The sequence below is a fragment of the Lagopus muta genome, chromosome 16 (genome assembly GCF_023343835.1).
Source record: "Lagopus muta isolate bLagMut1 chromosome 16, bLagMut1 primary, whole genome shotgun sequence".
NCBI classification, from domain to species: Eukaryota; Metazoa; Chordata; class Aves; order Galliformes; family Phasianidae; genus Lagopus; species Lagopus muta.
The window spans coordinates 2341948-2365427 of NC_064448.1; the positions used below are offsets into that span (position 1 = coordinate 2341948).

General features: G+C 46.7%; 1 protein-coding gene and 1 long non-coding RNA gene across 8 annotated transcripts; one reads left to right on the forward strand and one right to left on the reverse strand.

Moving 5' to 3' along the window:
* The first annotated feature begins 729 nt into the window (after positions 1-729).
* Positions 730-5170, forward strand: LOC125701161 (uncharacterized). 4 transcript variants are annotated; one of them, XR_007380161.1, is made up of 6 exons: positions 730-846; positions 1182-1384; positions 2731-2813; positions 3419-3491; positions 3591-3675; positions 4660-5170. XR_007380161.1 is itself a non-coding variant. In XM_048962792.1 (5 exons), exons 2-5 carry the CDS (start codon positions 1222-1224, stop codon positions 5025-5027), a joined length of 687 nt encoding a protein of 228 aa, XP_048818749.1. In that variant the 5' UTR covers positions 730-846; positions 1182-1221; the 3' UTR covers positions 5028-5170. The 4 variants fall into 4 exon arrangements, 1 of the variants encoding a protein (XP_048818749.1); XR_007380160.1 differs by lacking the exon at positions 3591-3675 and having other exon boundaries at positions 1182-1349; XR_007380162.1 differs by lacking the exon at positions 3591-3675 and having other exon boundaries at positions 1182-1227.
* A 1845-nt stretch (positions 5171-7015) lies between these two features.
* Positions 7016-16925, reverse strand: LOC125701278 (uncharacterized). 4 transcript variants are annotated; one of them, XR_007380192.1, is made up of 7 exons: positions 16886-16925; positions 16590-16680; positions 12857-13007; positions 12134-12242; positions 11780-11949; positions 9772-9973; positions 7016-9323 (listed from the first exon to the last, which is right to left on the reverse strand). It is a non-coding gene; the product is annotated as an uncharacterized LOC125701278 (long non-coding RNA). The 4 variants fall into 4 exon arrangements; XR_007380191.1 differs by lacking the exon at positions 11780-11949; XR_007380193.1 differs by lacking the exon at positions 11780-11949 and having other exon boundaries at positions 9772-9987.
* Between the last annotated feature and the right edge of the window lie 6555 nt (positions 16926-23480).

Below are 23480 nucleotides of genomic sequence, written 5' to 3' on the forward strand. Positions count from 1 at the left end.
AAAACATCTGGAGAAATGCACTGATTTAGTCCTAACTGACATCAGTTTCTGACTTGCAGTTAGGAGCAATATTCTACACAGGTTGATATCTTTAGTCCTCAGTAAGCTCTGTCCCACGAATGCACAGATGCCTTCTGGCAGTGGTGCAAAAGCAGTGTTCTCACACAGCCACAGCAGGGCTGGCTCCAGCACACACCTCCAGTGGACAGAGAGGGCTCTCAGATCTCACCACACCAGGAATTCCCTACACAAGAGTGCTGTGCCTCAGTCAGAACTGCTGGGTAACACCCAGTTCTGGGACTACATGTTTTGTTCTCTTGCACCTTAGGAAAAGTTTATTCTCAATAATGGGTCCAAATCACATTTGTTTGAGATGGCAACAAATGGACGGAACCCAGAGGAGCTGTGCTCCTTTAGAGGGCAGATAAAACACCACACAGCCATGCATCTCAGACCTTACAAACTCAGGCTGTGTTGATTTACTTCCCAACATCTAGAAATGAAAGCAGAACAACAGCAAAATGCATACTGCTGTTTTCCATTCTGACCAAAACATTTAGCATGCCATTCCTCAAATGTAACAATTCTGCACAATTCATTACACCCATCTATCACAGCTCGTTTTTTACAGCTGTAGCAGCAATGCAGAAACAGGGCCTGAAGCAGTGATGGAGCACCTGGTGGGAAGGTGGGGCCAACACAGGAGGGCACAGGTGTAAGCAGTGCATCTGAGTGATGGAAGGGCTGGAGCCAGGATCCACCCCTTTCAGTCCTCATTTAAGGGCTGGCAATGGAGATGTGGGTATCTTTCTTTGGGGGTTTCTGTGTATCTGAGGTCTCTTGAAGGTAAGTAGTTTTCTTTCTTTTGTTTCTGCATCAATAGTTGTTGTTGTTGGGCTTGTTCTCATTTGCTGCAGCCTAGAATTGTGCCACTTCACTATTATTGCTGTATTCTCTGTCAGCAAATATTATAGCATTACAATAGCTAACTTTGTAGGCAATAATTTGCACAACAGGCACCAACCCTAGGGGGAATGCTCTATTCCCAGGAGGAAGGCTGCCTGTTCTGCCTCTTCAGAATAGATTACTGTAATAGGCTGCAGGAATGGGAAAACAATTGATTGCCATGCTTTGGCCATGGAGCAATGCTGTCCTTCCTCTCCTGAATTTGTTCTTCATAGGACAGGACAATCTGAGAAGATTTAGCCAAGAGAAATCTCCATGCCAGTGAGTACTCAATTCAAGCATGGTCTCCCAGTGAGCAGGGAAGACACAGAGCTGCACAATCACTGCCACAGCACTGAGGGTCAAACACTCATCTGTCTCCCAGCTGAGCTGAGCAAACCCAGGTGGGAGGAAACAAAGAGAAATAACGAATTAAAAGGTGTGTCTCCCAGGATGGGGGGCTGTGGGTGTTCCTGCCCCCAGGAGCTGGTTGCTCACATGCTAATACTTGGGGTTTGGACATGGCCTTCGAGTCCTCCTCTTGGTTCCTTTTATTCCCTGCTAGGTTTACACAGCCTCTCAACTTCTAGTGTATATTTAGTCCAAAGAAAAACACCATTAAAATGCCAAGGAGGTTTTCAAGACAACTGTTTTATTATATTAAACTAACTTCAAGTCTAAACTCTGCTTCTGTGAAGTTACTCAGTAGATGGGTTGCTTCAAACCTAAATTGCTGACCGAGTGCAACCATCACCAAAAAAGATCACAGCTTTCACAGGTCAACCAGAGCAGAAAGGCTTCAACAAGAGGATGCCTGACTTCAGGGGTCTGCACACAGCCCTTCTGCTCCAGCTGCCATCCCAAAGATGGGCATTCTTCAGTGCAGAAGGCACCTTCCCCAATCCTGGTGCTGCCAACTGAGCAGTGCTGCAGCTCTGAAATGCCCAGTGCTTCTGTGTGCAGCTCTGGCACATGCTGCTTCTGTTTCTGCTGATGCTTCAGAGGAGAATCAGTCTGAGCACCACAGCCTGTGTGTCACCCAGTGAAACCCAAGAGCTGCATCCATTTTTAGCACCCGGCTGCTTGCCTGGAGATATGTTGCATTATCTGACCAACACGTAAGGGAACAAAATGAACTGCAGCTCCCCCTGCCACTTATTTACCTTCAGTTTAAACAATGCCTCTGCAGCCTGCTCTGCTCTCTCCTGTGCACCCATTTACTCAGCACCTCTTGCAGGGCTGCTCTATTTTTAAAAGTGTGCTGCTGGCTTTTATCTTCAGCTGGCTGCTTTTTTTTTTTTTTTTTTTTAAAGCTCTTGTACTCTCTAAACTTATTTAAAACATGTTGGCAGATAAAAGTAGCAAGGGGAGATACAGCAAATGCATCATGGTTGGCATTGATAATTGAGAATTAAGGCAAGAGATAACAGCAGAGGTTAAAAACAAACCATTAAGCTGAACAGCAGCAGTGTTGGTGCTCAGCAGGTGAGCTGTGATGAGGGAGCTCTGAGGCCATGAGCACTGAAGGCCTCTGGGTGCTGAGTGCACCAATACATCGCCCCAGTACATGCAAAACCACTTCAAAGTCTGGGCATCATTAGAGCTAAGAGTCTTGTTCTCCTGAGGTTGTGGTGTGTTTTTTTTTTTTTTTTTTTATTAACAAATTTGGTGACTCTCTTTGCCAGGTTTGTTTCTGTCCTATTTCTATCAAATCTTGCAATATTTTGGTTGTGTTTTAGTTTCTGTCTGTTTCATGCCATCTGTAACCTTTGCTTTTCTCTATAGATCTCATCTGGACATTTAGAGGAAGTCACAGGCTCATGGACTTGTGTACATGTTATGGCTTCCTGCAGTGCATCCGTCTCTGTGTACGTGGGGGAAATTCTCTCTCAGATGGAGCAGGAGCTGGGGCTTTGTTTGCCTCAGGTGCCAGCTGTGCCCTGTGGGGCTGCCCTGTGCTCCCATGGTGTTCCTGCAGCAGTCCCACAGCCACCTCTGGTACACTGTGCACGTCGGGGGCTGAGCTCAGCTCCATTTCACATTCAGGCTGTCTCAGAGCTGGTTGGAATGAGGGCTTGCTAAAGCTCCCATCAGATGCTGACGGGCCTTTTTGTGCCAGGAAAACGGATGTGTGTGACAACAGCAAAAGTGCCTGGAAGCATCCCAAAGGCTGAGTGAAACGAGGGAATTTTGAGTGGCACCAAACAAAAGGAGCAGTGATTTAATTGCCACAGATGGGGAGGGGGGAGTGGTGTTAGGAAAAGCAGGAGGCTGAGATTAGCGAGGCAATAAAATGAAAATGGGCAAGAGGTGGAGCAAACTGTGCTGAGATAAGGGGAGGTGGATTTCAGTGGCGGCAGATGGAGGGGGAGCTGGCAGCCAAAGAGCGAACAAAAGGAAACCCAACAGGTAATAAATCCGTAAAAATTTCAATCAACAACTGGAAATACCATTTCCAAACCCTTTCCTCCAGGGAGCTGTGATTACAGCAGATGGATGTGCGGGGCTGTGTGCTCTCCTCAGATGCACTGAGGACCTCCTTTCAGGTGAGTGGGGCTCCTGTAGGCTGCACAGCCCTTCTGGCACAGCAGAATGGTGGTCAAACAGCAAGAGGTGAAAGAAACACCTTCTTCCTTGGCTTCCAGGCTGACCATTTGACTCAGCCTGAGTCAGCAGCACGAAGGCAATGCGCTGTGTTTCCTCAAGCCTTGTGGCAGCACACTGCACCAGGTATCTCAGCTCTGGGTGATAAGGCAGCTGTTAGCAAGAAACTCATTAATGAGTAAAGCTGGAAATAGGTGATTGATAACAAGCAGGCATCTGGCCACTTTTAAGGAGTCACTAAGGCCTTGACCATGGAGGTTTTAGCAGATAATCTCTAGACTATCTCCAGCTGTGTCATGTTGGAAAGGCATCCCACATGCTGAGCCTTTGCAGGCCTTTGTGTACCCCACATCAATCCCCCAGTTCTCCATTGCTGCAGGTGGGTCTGTCCCACTCCTCCCTGGCTGTATTCCCATCATTAGATGGGAAATCATTCATTTGACATAATATTCTGGGAGAATGGAAAATATCTGGGTACTGCAAGAACAAAATGGGGAATGAATAGGTGAAGTATTCTGGTTGCTCTGAGCTGGCACTTTCCCACCTAAGTGAAGGCATGGTCTGACTGCTGCTGAGCTGGGTTCAATAAGCCCTGCTTCCAGGCTGCCCCTTCCTTACCCCACATGGGTCTGTCTTCCTCCCTATGCCTCCTCAGCCTGTGTAACATCTCCCTAACCCAAAAGAACAAAATTGTACCATAAAAGGGTATAGATCATTGTTAAATAAATAAATAAAATATTTATGCTTTAAAGGCTTCCATTAGCTTACCCTTATTGTTTGCTACAAGTGGGGCAAAAAGGTGCTTGGAACAATGATCCTTACGTGTGGCCTTTAAGAATCATAGACCAGAAATGAAATTTCATAGCTAAAAGACCAAATGTAAGGGAAAGGGGAGGAAAAAATGCAGCCCAGCACAGGGCCAGGAGAGCTGTGAGCAGTGAGAGGGCACAAGGCAGCAGGAAGCCAGGGCCACAGCTGGTTGTCCAGGAGTTTTCTTGGAAACCCCTGGGACTCCTTGCTCCCAGTGTGTCAATGGGAATAAGAAGCATTTCTACAGTGCTGAGCTGACTGCAAAATCAGGGGTGGTCTGTTTGCTTTTTTTTCCCTTAGGGAAGCACTGTGGTCAGCCAGAAGTTCTTGGACAGACAGTGGGAGTTAAGTGCATGAAATCCAACACTCCATGCTATATACCAGAGGTCAGGCCCAGGGTCCCTTCGGATCCAAAGCACAAATGCAGCAACTGTTTCCCACCAAGAAAGCCCTCCAAAGCCTGTTTCTGGAAAACGCAGAGCAGAGGCAGAATGAGATGGGAGAACAAAGTCAGCCTAATGGACACAAAGCTCTGCGAGTCGACATCTGATGTCAGTGCTTATGGACACCGAGGCTTGGCTCAGCTGCAGGGCCCAGCAGTGGCAGCCCAGGGTGCTGGTCCTTGTCTGACCCCGCTGTGTTTCACATGCTGTTCTCCTCTGGGCTGAGCCAGCTCATCCCGCTCGAAACTCTGACTGAAAACATCATCTAAAAACAGCTCCTCGTGCTGGTGCCCAGGGGGGAGGAGAAGAACTCAGCAGGCACAGATGGAGCTGCAATAAATAGCGGAGCCGACGGGACGGGGTGGGATCTCACACTGACAGCAGCAGCTCTGCATGAGTTGGGATGCAGGATGTGCAACTGCTATGCACCCTGCGCGTGGCTGTGGTCAACTCACAGCTCCTCTGCATCCAGGGCTTGGAGCTGGCAATGAATGCTACAAGAGTATCATGGTGTTCTTACTACCAACTAAATAAGCTTTCCTGTGGTTGAAAACCATTTGTTTTTTTTCTTTAAAGCTTCATATATCAGCTAGACACAGAATTAAACAAACAAACAACCCGGGACATCTAAAATGCTGTGTTTACACTTCTCTTTGGAGGAGCTCAACTGTTCTCTGCTCAGATGCAAATAAGGCGTATTTCCACTCTATGTATTTTTGGTCAGAATGAAGAGATAAATAGTGCACTCCAAACGTCACGCTTCCAACTGGCTCCAGCTTACTTTGGTCAAGAAAACTTCGCACAGAACACCAGCACATTTTGAGCCTGAACTATAATTCTCCTGGCAGGAATTTATTGCTAATCGAGCCTATCTGCAGCATGGGAACCAACAAGTGAGGGCCAAAACCGAGGCTGTCAGACTCACTTCACTTACTGGTTATGAAATGGGACAAAACAGCCCCAGAGTCACACGGAAACATGAGCATGGTGGTGACACGGCCTTTCATGCACAGCGTCAGCACTAAAAACAGCATATAGATGGTTTGGGAAGTTATAAACACCGACCTCATGATTCTATTCTGGGTTGGTCCTATGACAAAAGGGGAAAAAAATAACCGAATGAAAACAGCAACAACAAAAATCCAATGGAAGATAAGAGCCCAAAGCAATGGGCAGCATGGCTGTGGGATGGGAGCTGGCAGCACTGACTGACACCAGCACAGCTGCAGCCCCACAGTGCTTCAGAGCTCCCCTTCTTCTTCCTCTTCTTAATTATTGTGACTTTTTAATTAAACAGCCATTGTCAGGTTACTTGTGCTGTGCCCCTATCTAGCCTCCCATGTCCAAAGTTTGCATGGATACTGAGAATGGCTCTTCCTCATCTTCAGCATGTCAGACTTTTTCGGTTGATCTCAAGTCTACCTCCAGACATCTCCCAAGTATGGTGTGGGGCCGATCTGCCCCAGGCAGCCCTGCAGGAGGCCTGGATGGGACTCTGTGGGGCAGATGCAGAAGTGCAGCCCCAGCTGCACCTGCCCTCCTCCACCCTATGCCTCCATCCACCAATCCATTGATTATTAAGCAGCACTGATCTGCAAATGTGGGACTGAAAGGACTTTGAGAGACGAGCAACAAATTGTTTAGAAGCCAAAAAATTTCCATGAGATAATTTTCAGTGGAAAAAAATGGAGAAAAGCCCCCTGTACCTTAAGTGCAATATAAATTATTATCAGTGAGTGTTTTGATGTAGTTTTAACCTCTGAATTAAGAGCTACAATTCAAAAGACATCTGCTAACTGATGATTCTGCAAAACCAGAAGTGCATCGCCTGCATTCAAATGAGCGCAAAAAAAGCACAAGCACATCTGGTTTCGTGAATCAGATCAGAACAAAAACTGTTCTTTGTTGCTGCTGGTTTTGCCAGCAGTGGAGATGAAGGTGAGTGAAAAGCAGAGAAGATGAGATCTCTGAGGGTCGGGGCATGCAGACATTCCCTTTGCAGAGTCGGCTCACCCCCAGCTGGGGTGATGTGCTGGGGTGATGTGCTTGTGCATCAGCACACAGAACTACTCCTGTCTTTTCCACACAAGAAAAAAATATCAGCTTCAACCCTGAGTCCAGAGATGCTCCTTTGGCCCTGGGTATGTTGAGCACATGAGAGCTGGAGCTGAGGGAGCCCTAGCTGTGTAAGTAAGGGGGATTTCTGCCAAGAAGGCGGGAGAGGTTTTTCTGTAGCTGGCCCCTGGAGAATGCTGCCTTTGACAGAAAAAAAGTAAATGTAAAAAATCCATCCCTTGCAAGCTGGTGAAAGCATGGCTGTGGGCCACGGGCATTCTGATGGGCTTTCTAACTCCCTGGCAAATGTCCCCCACCTTACTGCAAACAGAAGAGGCCTATTACGAGAAGTCCTCATCCCCTCTCTTTTTTTTAATTTAATTTAATTTTTTGCTTGTTCTTCTACAGCACTGCCATCACATTGCTCAAGCAGCAGCCGTGCAAACTGCGGCACTGATCCCTGAAGTGCTGCAGTTCTGATTTCCCCAGCAGTTCTGTACAGTTTTCCCCAGCCACCCTTTTCACAGCAGCAGAGATGATGCTGCCCAGCCCTGCTGCAGCAGCCCCCCACTGTGCTGTGAGCACACAGTGACAAACCCAGCCTCCTGTTGTGCGCTTTGCAGGAGATATCTTTCCGCTCAGAAAATCACATTTCCCTCTCCCAGGGCCATTCCACCATCTGACCAAACACCTCCCTAAATTCAAGACACCAGGACTGAACTCTGGACCGGCCCCGGGCAGAAGAATTATCCACAACCTTGTCCACCAGGGCCCAGTTTTCTCTTGCAGAATTTGTCAAGAACTGCCACCAGCTAACCTCAGCTTGAGAGCAGCCACAGGTTCCAGTATCAGTGCTGTCTGCAGCCCTTCCACAGCTGGGTGTGCTCTGCTCCAGCACCTGGAATGTGCTTCCGGAGCCATCTCCTCTCTTATCACTCATTGCGCCGATAGTCAGCCTGAAACAAGCTCGACCTTCTGATTAAGTTGAACTTTGGCCAACAGGAAAACACTTGTTGTAGCAACACAGTCAGGCACCCAGCTGTCTGCTTTGTGCAGCAGGGCAGTGGGGTTGCATTAAGGCCCGTTCCCCACCGTGAGCACAGGGGAAGAATGGAAACTCAGCAGATGTTGGCATCAGGCTGAGCAAGATGTGAGTGCAGGTGGGGCTGTCAGTTCTGCCTCATGCTTACGCTGCAGAACACATTTCAAAGAAAAATAAGCTTTCCAAATCATTGAGGAAAAAAAACCCTGGTTTGTCACCTTCTGCCATCCCCATGTGCCCTCCCAAAGCCATCCCTGTGCTGAGGACACTTCCTGAGAAGGGTCACTGCTGATCCCCTGCACTTCATCACCAACGATGACCAACAAAACCTTGGGATTAAGGGAACGTTTCCGTGGCATTGAAAATAGAATTGGAAAGGAAAAGATTTAGTTGAAACAAACAAACATGCTCATCAAGCTGCCACAGGCCAAATTCTGTAACTTCATGCTATATTTCAAACTTGGAAAGGAGAAACAACACCAAAACAACAGAAAATGGATAACAAGTAGTAAGTGGAAAGCAATGCAAAAACCAGACATGCAGGAAAAACCACGCTGGAGCGGATCCAGATCTCCCCAGCATTATAAAGCTGTTTTATATTAACGTGAAGGCGAATTCATGAGTTTGTTCTCTACCATCTCCACAGGATTCAATCTAGACAGACCTAAGTACTGAGAAACAGCTTTTCTTCAGTGGTTCCCACCTTGTGAAGCCACACAGCCAGCGCTCTCCTGCTGGTCCCATGCTGCTGCCGTGCAGGGCAGCGGCTGTCACACGAGATCTCGCCCTGCTCGGATGCTGCCGCAGGACAGCCCCACTGCAGCACGGCGTGATGCCCTCAGGGCGGTGGGGACGCGCACTCCCTCCTGGGGGTCTGCAGATGCTTTGCTAGGCGCTGCCAGCCCCGAGGGGCTCCGGGAGGAAAGCAGCCCGGTACCGCTCTGCTGCTCCCTGCGGGCTGATTGCAGAACTGCTGTCACCCTGCAAAACCTCTGTAATCGTTGAGCGGGTGCCAGAAGCCTTGCTCATTCTGGGTAACTCTTGCTGTCTCTTTAGAAGGGATCCTCAGAGCCGCAGCTGTCTGCAGCCAGCATACGACACCTCTTCTTTCTTACCAACACCAATAAAGAAATGGTGCTACATGCACAACACACGTGGTGCCTTCGGGGCAGTGCAGCCACTACTTCAGTCTGGGGGCTGGAGTGCAGCAGCAGTGCCTTCAGCACAGATGTGCCTTTGCCTTTAGGGCTGTGCTGCAGCATGGAGCTCTGCACGAGGAGCCCTGAAGCACCCTCAGGAGGAGCACAGTGTTCAGTGCTGACTCTTCGGGTGCAGAGGAAGGAAGGTTGGAGAGCAAGAATTCTGCCCTTCAGGGCTCATCAAACAGCCACACATGAAAATCGCACCTTCAGGGCCCCAAACACCTGGCAGCAGGGAGAGAAAAGCACTTTTTGGTTTTAAAATGTAAGAACATAACATTCTGTCATTTGGATCACGTCTCCATGTCCATTCAAGTTTGGAAAGTTAAATATAGCCAGCACCTTATAAAATATTAATTGAAGCAAGCACCGCACTGGGACCCATGAATCACTGTGCATGTGTTCAATACTTACAAGTGTAGCTGTGCTGAGGAGTTGGGCTCGACCCCTCACTATGGTGCATAAGGGCTGGTGGGCAACCTGCTGCTGCTGGCTTACCAAGCCATAAACCATAAACCTGTTATGTGGGTGGGGACAGCCCTCAGGTCACAGAACAAGGCTCACAAGTTAACAGCAAAATTTGATGTTAATCCGCAGCTCACGTGTCAGCTGTAAGAGTTAACGTTACAAGCAAAACATCTGGCACAGACCCCAGGAAATGCTCTTATTTTACCTGGTTGGTTTCTGTCTTCTTTGTGAGGATGGTTGGGGCTTTCTCCACACCACACTGGGGCTGCAGTGCTGGGCATCTGACTCATCCATCTAGGCACGGAGGACCTCACGCGTCCCTCCTCACTGCTCTCAGCCACCGATTATCTCAGATCATCATCAGTGCTTTGGATGACCGAATAAACAGGATTATCCTCTCCCGGTGCCTGTTAAGTCAAAACTGGATGGTGATCCTATTAGTGGATCGCAGTAGCACGAGGATATCCAAGCAGGAGATTATCTTTTACTTGCTCTGCGGAGCTGAAAACAGCACTGGGAAACTTTTAATCTCCATGAAGGGGACAGTAGAGCTCACAGAAAGAAACCTGAATTCGTGACCATCCCCTCAGTCAGCTGCCTAGCTCAAAAAAAAGCGACACGATCTACAAAGTCACACCATCCTTTCATTGATACAGTAATGGATTTGGGATGCCAGTGGAAAACATCTTACATGCAACGCCTCTTACATCCCAACTGATCCCAGCAAGCCTTACAAGCGCCACATGCCAACGGCACGTGGGATTAACAGCACTTACAGGAGCCTGTCTGTGCTCCCACTGAGGTTACAGAGCAGGGGCACTCACTGCTGAGTCAGACATGGGCTGGAATGGGGCCAGGCTGCTGAGCTCAAGCCTTGCATTGTGCTGGAAGGGTTTGGGCCTGCGCCTCATGCAGAACAACGGGGCAGGTTGCTGTAAGGCACAGAACAGCACTGTTTGTAACATCTGGATAGTTCACCCTTGTTTTTTCCAGCATCGAGGGTTAAAAATATTGCAAGTTGCATAGGAGGAAATACCCGTATCTCAAATAAAATCTACTTAAAGAAATGATCTGTTTTTTAAAGCAGAGTATCAGGGAAGCAAGCCAGCCATTCCCAACACCTTTTAATAAATGCATGCAGAAAAATAAATTCCTTCAAAAGAAGCTTTGAAGAGTGTAATTAAGCATGAAAGTTACCATATATTAAATTATACATCTAGTAAAAAAAGAATCATTAGCCCAGCAAATGGGCTGTTAATGATTTCAGGTTTGCCTCAGGCTGCAAGCTAACCAACCTGTGCTGAAGCAGCGGCTGGGCTGCTGCTGAGCCTGGCTGCTGCCACAGACCACGCTCACTGCTTGACAAGTGTGGAACAGCCAAACCTACAATAAGTCACACCAAATGTGACCTGTAGAAACAGCTGGCATTTGGGGCAGGCAAAATGCCAACTTTGAGGTGCTGGGAGCTCCTCCACGCATCAGACTCTGGTGTGCATCCACCTGCACTCCCCCACTCCTGCTGGGTCTTGTGGTCCTTTGCTCCTGCCCAGAGGGGTCCCAAAGCCATGGGGTTCCCTGCAGAGCTGCCACAGCCCCACAATCCCCACAGCAGAGCTTTGGCTGAAGCCTGCCTGCCATCAGCACTGAGCCAGCTGCCTGCCCAGAAAGGGGAGATGTGGCACTGAGGGGCACAGTGACATGGAGACATGGCCATGAGGGCCCTGCTGCTCTGCCTGTTGCTGGCCGGCTGCTGCTCCTCTCTTCTCTCTGGGTAATTTCTCCTCTTCCTGTGGTGCAACCCAAAAGCACAGAAACCCATTTCCTCGCTGGTCCCTGAGCTCCACTGTTGTGCTCCCTGGAGAGCTGCTCACGGTCTGAGCTGGCAGAGCAATCCCCCTGAGCAGAAGTGGTGTGAACACAGCACACCGTGGGACGGTCCAACAGCAGGATGAGACTCTGCTTGATTTAAGGAAGCTCTGCTGTCACTATTTCATAACGAGCAGCTCTGGTTAGTTCCAACTTTTTTCAAATAAAACAAAGAGGCGCTTCCCTCTTTTAGGGCTCACATGATCGAAGGGCCAAGATTTGCATTTCCACATAAGAATAAATTGAATCATGTCAGCAGACAGTGGCACGACCCCCAGACCCAGCTCCCACCAGAGCAAGGCCACTTGCCAACTAAGGGAGGGAGTTTCTGTGGAAACAATGCTTACCAACAGCACCGAGAGATAAAGTTTCCTTTCCTGACAGTAGCATTCAAGATACAATCTCAGGTGGCCTTTGGGACCCCATTTGAGACATCTATGTCATTCTATGTCAGATAAGTCACATGTATGGTGCCTAGTCCTTCCTCCAAATGCTGTTTTTTTTCTCATGGTTATTCCTACAAAAAGAACATGGCTCGATTTTGGCAGCAGTTGCACAGACTTCAGGGTAAATATAGCTGCCGTTGACTTTCCCTGAGCCTCAGATACTTCTGAAAATAAGCTTTCTGGCACCCACTGAGGAACATGCTGAACATCTTTAGTTACATGCCCCCAAATAAAAGGGACCCATAAGATCCTTACCAGCAGCCATATGAATTCGATTTGAGATCACAATGAACTCTGGTTAGAAATATTCGGGCGCAGTCCATCTCTCGCTCCACTGACTGCAGTCAGAATATCTTCAGTGTAGCTGGAAAGTAAGATAATTAAATAAAAGAACTGAATTATTCAATTTAACAGCCTCCCCTATGGGTCCACATGCACACTGGAGGCTGTTCTAAGAGCACCTGGGCTTCCACTGTGCCGATCCCAACCTCAGCTCACACAGCTCTCAGGTCTTCATATTTAAAATACACTTTCCAAATTTGTTTTGTTTGTAATACATTAAAAAAAAAAAAAAAAAAGAAAACCTTTCCCACTAAAGCAAGTAGATTTTCCAATGAACTCCAGCACTTAACCCTGCAGCACTTTACTATTTCTAGATTAGAGCATGAGTTTCGCATTTTTTCCAGGAGAAAAAAATATATGCATGAATTTATAATGCCGCTGTAGCAAGCAGAGGAAGAATCCTGGAACAGAAAATAACCCGAGCAATAATACTGAGCCCAAACTTTCCCAGAAGTTCAGGAGCAGCAGCCCACTTCTGCTAAGGCTGCAGACAGTTCTGTGCCCCTGTGTGCAGCTGCCCCATCCATCAGAGCTGGCTGCTCTGTTACAGACAGCCTTTGTTCCACTGGCTCTCTGCTGTTCCAGGGATGCTCTCCTGAAGGGACCAATGCTGACACATTTTGTTTCACATCCTACCTGGCTGGCATGGCCTTCATCACTCACAAGTGAGCACAACAGATGAGCATTGCTTCTTGCTGAAAGCATCCCGGTCTGCCCTGAGAGTCCCAGGAGGGTTTTATCACCACAGCTGGTCATGAGATGGGAATCCTTTTCCATAAGACATCTCCTGATTAGGAAAAGTAGTAATAGAAGAAAGCTACTTCATTTCCCCAGCAGAGCATTTTGGAGGAAGCAAACCAGGGCTTTTCATTCTGTTAGAAACCTGTCTGGGAGGCATCACCCACCCCATGCTCTCCCACCATCTGGGAGAAGATGAGACGAACCTTCTGGAGCTGAGATACACACTGCATGCTCATGGTTGCGTTCAGAAACACGAAGGACAAAGTAAACTCTTTCTTCAAACCACATTTCAAGCCCTCTGAGGATGGACTGCAGCTGCCCAGAGCTGGGCTCAGGGGGCTCTGCAGGGCTTCAACCTGCTGTGCTGCTGTCCCTCCCCACAGAACTGCCTAGGATCAAACTACTAAATGTCATTTATTTGTGATGCCTCTCCTTTGCAGAGATGTGCAGACACTTGCTGTGGGAGCTGCTGGGCATAGGCAGTACCAGAAGGGCACTGCTGTCCCTGGGAGGGCAGGGTGGCTGTCCCACACCCAGAGCTGCCTTGGGAGCAGCTACTGCTGTGAAAAGTGGAAGAATAGCTCCCGTTTTTAATTATCTGATCGAGTTTTTCCACACTAAATTTAATTGAGACAGCAAGGAGGGGGCAGTACTTGAAGACAGACAAGGCATTTGCATCTGTTTTGCTGATTATAGTAGTTGCACATTTTACTTTAAACACCAATGGGCTGCAACTGCTATTCAAATGATATGGAAATTGGTACTTTACACTGAAATCTCCCTTAAGCAACAAAGGAAGGGATTAGCACACGGCTCTGCTTCTCCTTTTCTCTTCTCCTTTTCATTTTACTAAAGCACTGTGGCAGTGGAAATCTGATGGCTCATAAACAACACCTGTATCTTCTAATTTTTATTGCATCAAGCTGCAGAATATTTGAACCCTTTTGTGTAACTATGACAAAACAATTTTTAATTAAAAAAAAGTGGTCTATATCTGAAACACTGAATTATCTTCATGTTCACAGGGCCTGTCCATCTCAGATACATAGGCACACAAGTGACAGAGGACAGCGATCAGCTGGGTGCCTGCACACAACCTGCCTCTCCTGCACAAACCCACTTGGGGCCAGTGCCAGCCAGGACTCAACGGCTGCCCTCAACCCCCTTTCATGCAGTCCCACAGATGGCAACTTTCAGTGAGCTTTAATGGAAATGTTGCATGAATGCACTCTCTCAGCACAGTTATCCAGGACTTGCTGGGGAAACAAAGGTGCATTGCTAATAAAGTATTTTCACACAATCCACTGCAGAACCATTGATAGAATTAAATGGTGAAAGAGTTTGTGCAGCTCACAACATGCCTGTGTCAAAACTTTGATGCTCCAGGGACCTGGGATGGGGGAGATTGTCAGGTCCTCACCAAGTCACGCAGCCCCCTGTGCTGAAAATTGCTGATTCAAACATTGAAGCACGGAACACAATCACTGCGTTCTCATGTTCCACTGAGACAACTTCAGCTCTTCATAGAGCACAGACAGGATTAAACAAAGTAACTCCTTTATCTCAGTAAAATTTCACTACGTGTCCCACAGAATAGAGCATTATCAGTCTGGAACTGCTCACATTACACAGGGACCCAAACGCTGCTCTTACCCACGTGCCTCTGCATCCCCACCTCCTTCAGGGGATTTTTAATCACAGAAATAAAAGGGCAACATCACTTCAGAACATTTGCACTGTATCCATCATACTAAAACCAACACAACAGGGCAGGCCACAGCACATTCATGCAAGAACTCTGATAACTGCATTTGCACTTCTGGTTTTGTCAGCCACACATGAATATTTATGCACATTTCCATGATGTGCCCCTGGTTTGCATAGGGCACAGGTTGTCAGCAGCTGAAAGCCATTAGCATCTGACAGCTGCTGAAAGAGCTTGTTTGGAACAAATAGGTGTCCTGTCCTGCAGAGCAGGCAGGTGATCGGGCATCGTTAGAGGTGCAGCTCTGGCAACTGTCTGACAAGGAAGGCTCTCCCTGTGCTGCTCAGCCCGGCCTGGGCAGGGAGATTTAATTATCATCACCACATAATGGGTGGTTTGTAGGAGGCCCAGACCTGACAGAAACAGATAGTGGGCAAACAGAGCAGATCGCAGCCGATGGAGCAATTACAATCCAAATAAGAGCCCGTGAGCTGAGAGAGCAGATGCTGCTGCCCATCTCCCCATCAAATGTGTGTTTGAATGGGATTTGAGGAAAAGGTAAAAGAGCAATGCTTGCAGAGCTACGGGATGCTGGTGGGGGATGCTCAGGGACAGGTCCTCAAGGGCAAACCCTGGGGACCTCTTGGGAGCAGAGGTGGGGACATCCGATGATGGGGATTGAGAGAGCCCAGGAGGGGCACCTCCCCCTGCAACCAGCACCTCCCAGCACAGCTAGAGCAGGAGTGAGCTGAAGGCTTGTTGTTTTATTCCATGGTAGGGAGATGAGCCCTGTGAAGTTGGCAGACAGCGTTGGGTGTTCCCACCTCAGCCACAGGGAGGTGAACAGAGCCCACAGAATCCTGCTGGGAAAGGCTGCGTGTACAAAGCATGCCCACAAGTGCCCAATGCTCCACAGTATCCATCCAAGCAACTGTGCTTTCTCAAAACCAAAATAAAAGCATTTGGTGGGCAGAGATGAAATCGAGTGGTCAAATATAACAGAAGAGGTACATTGCAAGATTACCCTTCTGAGATGCTGGAAATACATGCCTTCATCCCACACCAACAGCACAGCAATCCCACTCAGCACTATTCACACATCACTCACACCTCCCAGCACTCATCTGCTTCTGGGGAGAGACTTGAGAGCACATGGGGCTGGGCCTTCATCTCACATTCTGTGCCCATGTTTGCAATTATAAGCACAGTCATGGTGAATGCCTGCACAAACGACAAGCTACAAATCCTCTTGGTACTTCCTGGGTTGTTGCTTCACTGGTATTCTTGAAAACAGCAAGTATGGAAATGCCCCCACTTTTCTACAAGCACATGCGTGATACAGCTCTGATTGACAAGCCTTGAAGTTAACAGGAACAGCAAACATCTGTGCCCAAAACCATGGGTGAGGAAGCACCCTCCATCTCTCAGGGCTCACAAAGCATTCACTGCTGCCTGTTTGAGCTGTGTTTTTAAAACACAGGTTGTTTAAAATATACACAATTAGTATTAACAAAGACCTGCATTTCTCAGGGCAAGGCACTGGCACAAGCACTGCCTTCCGTCTGATGTGCAGTGACCTTTGGAAGTATTTTTAGGCACTGTCCCATAAGCAATGCCTCTTGCACCAATTGCTTCTCTTCTGCCCAGATATAAACCAGCAGTAATCGTGAGAGCTGTGTGGGATGGATTTGTGTTCTCTAAAACTGGGGGGAAAAAGACAATTACTGAAGTTTGGAAGAGGGTCTAAGCTGCACAACTTCCTCATTTGTTTAATTCTAACACATACAGAGACTGCATGCCATGGGTAAGGATACTGCAGCACATGGAGAGCCAGCAGGAGGCTTCTCAACAGATCACACCACAAACCAAACCGGTGCCAGAGTTCAGAGGTGTAAGATGAAGGATTTGTTCCTTTTCACTTACTATTTAGAAGGGTCAGGTGAGGGAGCAATCAGTACATGAGGGATGAACAGAGTTCCACTTCTTTTTTAATTCATTTATTTTGCCAAGGTTCCTGAAAAAAAAAAAAAAAAAAAAAAAAGTTCAGCAGCCTTCTGTGCCCAGACTTCTCACTGTCTGCCCACCTTGCAATGCTATGACATGATAGAAAAGAAAATACAACAAGGTGGAAGAGCAGCAAGATCTCAGACTTCAGCAAGTGAAGACCTGCTTAGATGTGATAACAGTGGGTGCAGAAATAAGAGAAAGAAGCTGCTTACCTTCTGGATGCCTGCAAAACCCTGTCATACACCAGCATCTCCAAATGAGATACCTTCACTTTCACTGCCAGCCCTTAAATGAGGGCTGGAAGGGGTGGATCCTGGCTCCAGCCCTTCAACCACTCAGATGCATTGCTTTCACCTGAGCTCCCCTGGGTTGGCCCCGCCTTCCCACCAGGTGCTCCATCACTGCTTCAGGCCATGATGTACCATGATGTACCATGTACCAGCCCTCAGAGCTGCTTGGGGTCCTGGTGGCAAACCCTCCACCCTCAGTCCCCATCCCTGCCATGTGCCCACACTCTTTACACCGCACACAGCAGGAGGAGTGCCGGCCACCTGGCTGTGCAGGCACAGCACTGAGAGAAGTGATGCCAAGGAGCTGCTCACTGTCATTTCCTGCAATTAAAGACTATTTATTTTTGAAGCTTGTGCTGCCAACCCCCCATCTGACTGTCACACTTGCTGAATTTTATTTTCAGGACCTTCCAGTTTGTTAGAGATCACATCCAACTGGTTATTTGACTGTCTGGGTTTAAATACCACCTTTGTAGCTAATCCTGGGTCTCTGTATCACAAATGTGAAAATTTAGGAGAACTTTCTCCATTTGTATCTCATGAAGGAATTCTCTTCATTTAAGGCAAAGGATGGAGTTCTCTGCCAAGCATTTATATACAAATAGAATCACAATCTCTGGCTTTGTGATAGGAGCTGCATCCTCAGGGTACAATTACGGCAATTATCTGGATGGATCTTCTCATCAGTAACCTTTGACTCATCTCCTACAAACTGTCAGTCTTCATCATCAAATGGGGAAAGCAGCCTATTGTTTCTATTCAATCATCTGCTTCTGAGAAAGAGAAAACCCCGCGATGAGGACAGCCTGCCTGCCCATTTCCGTGACCTCCTGCAGCTCTCCTGCATCTGCCAGGCGGGCGGCAGGGACTGGCAGCAGCTCACTGCTGTGCTGCACTGCTGTCGTGAGGAAAGCAGCAGGCGCCCTCTGAAAATGCTGCATTGCTTTTAGGGATTTCAAGGCAAGCAGAAAAGATCTTTTTGCATGCAAAATACGGATGCATCTCCTAGTTCTAAAAGGTGCTGAATGCCTCAGTCCTCTGTGGGGTCTGTTGGTCACCCATTATTTCTGGGACGTGACCCAAGTAGGGAGAGAGCACTGTCCCAGCTCCCATCTAACTGTAATGCATTACACTGAGCTAAAAGGGACTGCTAATGATTTGCACCTATGCAAAGATGGAGCACAGTCTTGCATTAGCACTACTGTTATGCTCACTGCCACACAGCTGGTACTGAAACACCAGCAGAAGTGTTGTCGGAGGGCATGGCCTGGGGGATACAGCCCATTTTAAATGGAGTGATCTTAATTTGGAGTCAGCAATGCAAAGCAACATGGCGTGAATGACTCAGTTCCAGGAGAACATTTAATATAGGATGGTAAATAACTACTGTAAACATTTTTAGAACTTAAATTACTGTGAATTATTATGGGAAAAGGACAGATGAATTGCTATAGCAAAACAATGGAGAATCACTCCTGCCCTAAAGGGGTATGGCTTAATTCTCCAAGCATACAGTCCTTCCAGAAAATAAGTAGCAGTTCCCAGGCTAAATTACAGTCACCATGAACTGCTGCATACTCTTGGGTAAGGTGGTAACAAAAGCAAACAGTAACATCCCTCCTTGCTTTCACCCCATTAGCTGTGAGTGCTGCTGCGTGAGCAGGACAAGGACACAACTAATAACAGACCACAGCTGGAAAAAAATCAAAGCTAGAAATAAACTAAATCACAGCGGTGAGCTGCCACAGGAGTAAGAAGCGAAGTTCTTCATCCTCAAGTGCCGATTCAAAATGGAAACAGATTGAATGAAAACTGTCAGAGGATTCTTCACACCTTCACATTGCTCACACCCCCCATAAGCTCACACAGCCCTGTGATGCTAGGCAGAACCCAACTGGTTTGCAACTGACTTCAAACAATAGCTGGGCTGTCTAGAGCCCAACAACACCAACGACGTTTGCCTGCAGGCATGCTGTATTAATGTCAATTGCTTTCAGATGCGCATTTAGTTTCTCAAACAAAACAAAAAATCAATATTAAACTGTGCAAGTGGAAGTTAGTGTAAGAGCACACAGCATTCTGCCCCGCACGCCTCTACCACCATCAGTCACACAGAGCAGCTCCCTTCATTGCAGGAGGCCACACTGCATCTGCACCCACGTCTAAGAGTTCCTCATTTCACTCTTGCAACTTTTGGAAGGTCTTCAGACTGTGGAACCTGCATCTCCTTTGTGAGCCTTCCTTGTTACCAACAGCTGAATCTCCATCCACGTTTCCTCCCCGCGAGACCCTTTGCCACCAGCCACAACCACAGCCTTTAGTCGTGCTGCCATGGTGCTTTTACATCAGCCTAAGCTCTGACCTTTGCAAAGTTATGAATGTTATTTCAATTTTAATACCTGGAGTTCAATGTCTCTGGAGGAGATTAACAGCACCAGCTTAATGTCTTTAGGTCCTTGCACATTTGCTCACTGCTTTCTAATGTAACGTGATCACTGCATGCTGCCACACCCCTGTTTCTTTTTTGAGTTCAGTGAGATGACTTAAACAAGCAATAAGACAGCAGCGCACTGTATCATCAGCGGGTCTCATTGCTCCTAAAAGCAGAAGAATTAAATCAGAGATTAATTTTCTTCTGTTTCATCTTCCTCCTCCGTACAATGGAGACAGCCATAGCTGCTGCTGCAGGGAGCTGCCAGGTTTTCACAGCAATAGATACAATTAATAGAGCTGTGGGAGCAGGGAGGAAAAGGAGGTGTGCTCAGAGCTGTGGGCAGGGAGCTCTGGCTGCAGCTGTAGCAGCACAACACCTTTGCTTCCACCAGTACCAGCACTGCCCATCAGGGAAGGAACCAGGCAGCACTGCCATGAGGTCACCTCAGGTTTGAGCTCTGAGGTCCCACTGCCATCACTGGACTCTTTCTTTTACAGAACAGGGCAAGGTGCACCAGTGCAAGCTGGTATCAGAGAAATTGCGGCTGTGCACCTTTTCCAATTGCAGTTGTGAGATTGTTAAATAACAGTAACAAATTAATTCTAACTAACAAAAAAAAGTAATCGCTGTGAAGATCTTGAGCAGATGACAGTCAGTGTGTTTTGTTACTGAGACTCAGCAACCAGCAAGATTTAAAAGACACAAGCAGTTATTTTGGATACGAAGGAGAGGGGATCAGGAATTTAAGATGACAGTCAATTTCTTGGAAAGGGGACAATTCAGGAATGGAAACAAGCTGGAAACTCGCTGTTCTCTGCTCTTACAGAACACTGCCTAGGCAAAAGATAAAGATCACTGTGCGGTGAAATCCCAGATCACAGCATGCTGAGCTGCCCTCATGTGTACACTGACACTGTGCACCATTCCTACGCCACTGTAGGAGCACACAGGCACAGGAGTGCAGGCTGGCACGGCCCGAGGAAGGCAGGCTGTACGGTGGGGCTGTGCCCCCTGAGCACACTGCCCTGCAGCCCATCCCAGCAGCGCTGCTGTGGGAGCAAGGCAGATTCACAGCCGTCCTCCTTCCTGGCAGCGAGGCTGCAGCTCGTAGCGACAACTGGAGCTTTGTCTGCTAAGAAAAACAGCTAACGAGAGCTCTTGTTTAGCCTTGAGCTGCGTAAGATGTTAAGCGAGACACCTGATTTCTAACTAAGGCAAAAATAAATAAGTAAATTAATTAAAAAAGAAAAAAAAAAAAGAAAAAAGAAAAATAATCGGAGCATCTTTGTCGCGCGTCTAACTTTTGCTGGTCTGCTGTCGGAAGAGATGCGAACCGGTGCTGCCATCTCCAGGAAGCGCTGCCGATCGCCTCCATCCCGCAGCGCTCAGCACCAACCCAGGGCAGCGCAGCTCACAGCACCGAGCCGTGGCAGCACTGCCGTGAATTTCTATCTCGTGACGTGAGCCGCTCCTGAGCGTTTGATGACTCCTCTGTAATGAGTAACATCAAGTTTGTAAAAGTTGGCATCTGTTCAGAGTATGGGCTTTTAAAGGAAAGAAATAAATGTGTACTGATCTTAAAGGTAGAAATAACACCGTTAACTGTGTAAACTAATCACCTGAAAGCCATGGCAATGCACGTTCTGAACCACAAAGAACGATCAGCGTTCCCAATTAAAAAGCATGAGTCCATAAGGAATGACTCCTGAACAGGTTGAAAGAATTCATTCTTGATTTCAGAAAGGACACATTCTGGCTTCTCACTGTTCAATAGTCATTTTTCAACTTCATTAAAATCTTTTATTTTTGTCTTTTACGTTCCTCTTTGCATAGTCTGATGCTCGGACCCCAGCACAGGATAGCATTCAGCTTGGTTATTGACAATTGAAGCAAGCAATATATTCAGAACATTGATAAAGTAGCTTCTACAGACTTCAGAGATGAATTTCAACAAAGAAATCTGTTGCTCAGAATTTATAACAATAATGAAAACCTACATGAAACAGACACAAAACAAGAATTATTAAACCTTATTAAACGCTCTAATAACAACTGCTATAATGGAAGGAGGAATGGAGTGAATAATCTTGATAAATGAAACAAACTGACTCCTAGTAATTGCCACAAACATCAGATAGGGAGTGCTCACTGAAAGGACAGTTAGCAAATGTTCCTTACGCTGAAACATCGTTGCCTTTCCTTTTCTCACCTCAGGAAAATGCAAACAGACTGAAGCTGGCACAGCTCTCAGTTGTACAGATTACTAAAGAATAAATCTGTTTCAGGTCAGCATGTAAATCCAGAATTCTGCATGTAAATCTAGAAGAAAAATGACATTCAAGCAGAAAGAATCCTATCTTTTGCAACTTACTTCAAAATTAGCTGGTTTTCTTCATCCTGTTGTGTGAATGTAATACAAGAGGTGAAGCTTCCCTATAACTTTCAGACGTCAGTCCATCACAGCCATTTCACAACGTGGTTCTGTCTTCTGCTTTCAAAGCTGTTGCCTCTATTCCTTCTAAAACAGGAAGAATCTCCCTGGCACAATGTTCACTCTTCACAGTAGAGACATCTGGGAACAACTGCAGATTTTTTATTATTATATTTAAAATTAAATATTGTGATGATTAACCAGAAAGACAAGCAAATATTTCAATAGTTTCCAGTATTAGACAGTTTAATGTAGTGAATAAAATAGTTCCAGTATATAACATCATGTCTTAGCTTTCAATTTATTTAGAGAATGAAACTATTTTACATTGAATATTATGTGAGGAGCCAGGTAAGTAAGCAGCACTCATTGTATGTTTAGAAGAAAACTAAGCATGAAGTGTGGAAATTTAATTTTCATATGAGAATATCATCAACAATTAAAAAAAGAAAATGTGTGCTCCAGCAAATCACTGATGGCAGCAGCCACAAGCCATTTCTAACAAGGGCTGAGCTCTCATGATAACAGCCATTAATGAAGGCACACAGAGGATCCCACAGGCCCTGCATGATGTGCAAGCAGTGAGCAGCGATGTATACACCAAAAATGTCAACTGTGTTAAAAAAATCTGGAACTGGCACAGGAATTCTAAAAGTTGTCTGTGTCAAATAACAGACTGAATATCTGCATGAGCACTGTCTAATGAGACATTATCTTAGGGTAGAAATTGAAGCTTCCAGATGAAAGGATCTGAAAGATACCAAAAATATATTGTTTGCATGTACCAAAACATTAATAAACAGCTAAATCTAATTATTGCAAAAGCATACACACTGCAGCTGTAAGATTCTCTCTAACCATACCATTACAGCCTTACCAGTGAAAACAGAAATGTCAATGCTCATGTAAACTCAGCTGCTGATATATATTCATTAGATTCTGAAAGGCTTCAACATTTCTCACTGTGTCAAATTTTGTCTCCATATCATTGGCCACAAATCAGTATAGGTATAACCTGCTATATCAAAATGTGATGTTTGAGGACACCTGGGCATCAGATCTATTTCCATAATTGTCTCTTGATGCATGAGCAGACCAGGATCCTGCCCATGGCCTTGCCTAACTGAATTTTGTGTATATTGTGCTTTGCCCAGTCAACAGAATTGCACATAAATAAGGAAACATCTCTGGATCAAATTTAGACTGTAAGGTAAAATTGCTAGAATATTACCATGCACGTGATGACACTCTAAGGTTTAAGAGTATTAAAGTTAACTTCATCTCTTCTAAGAGTTGCAAAGAAGAGAAATACTTGTGCCAGGAATACACCAGCAGACAGCACAGGTGCTGCTATTGTCCCTATGGAGATCTCAGCTCAGCCAGTGAGTTATCTGAATTGATTCACTTCTTAGGAACCTTTACCTAATGAGAAAAGATGAGGAAGCAGAAGAAAGAGAAGGAAAGAGATTAACTGCAGACCATCCTCTGTCTTACACTGAAGGAATAAGCGCTCAGTGCTCAAGAGCTACTGAGCATCACTAAGTGATTACAAGTGCCCTTCTGGCTGCACAGACATGCTGAGCCAAGAGCTCTGTAAATGGGCCTGGTCACCTCTGCTGCATGACAGAAGGGTGACTCTAGATATTCAAATC

Coding starts and splice junctions, on each gene's coding strand:
- LOC125701161 (XM_048962792.1), top strand. CDS start 1,222: ATGCCAGTGAGTACTCAATTCAAGCATGGTCTCCCAGTGAGCAGGGAA. Junction 1,385..2,730: donor GAGAAATAACGAATTAAAAG/GTGTGTCTCCCA, acceptor TTTTCTCTATAG/ATCTCATCTGGACATTTAGA. Junction 3,492..4,659: donor CACTGAGGACCTCCTTTCAG/GTGAGTGGGGCT, acceptor TTTTTCCCTTAG/GGAAGCACTGTGGTCAGCCA.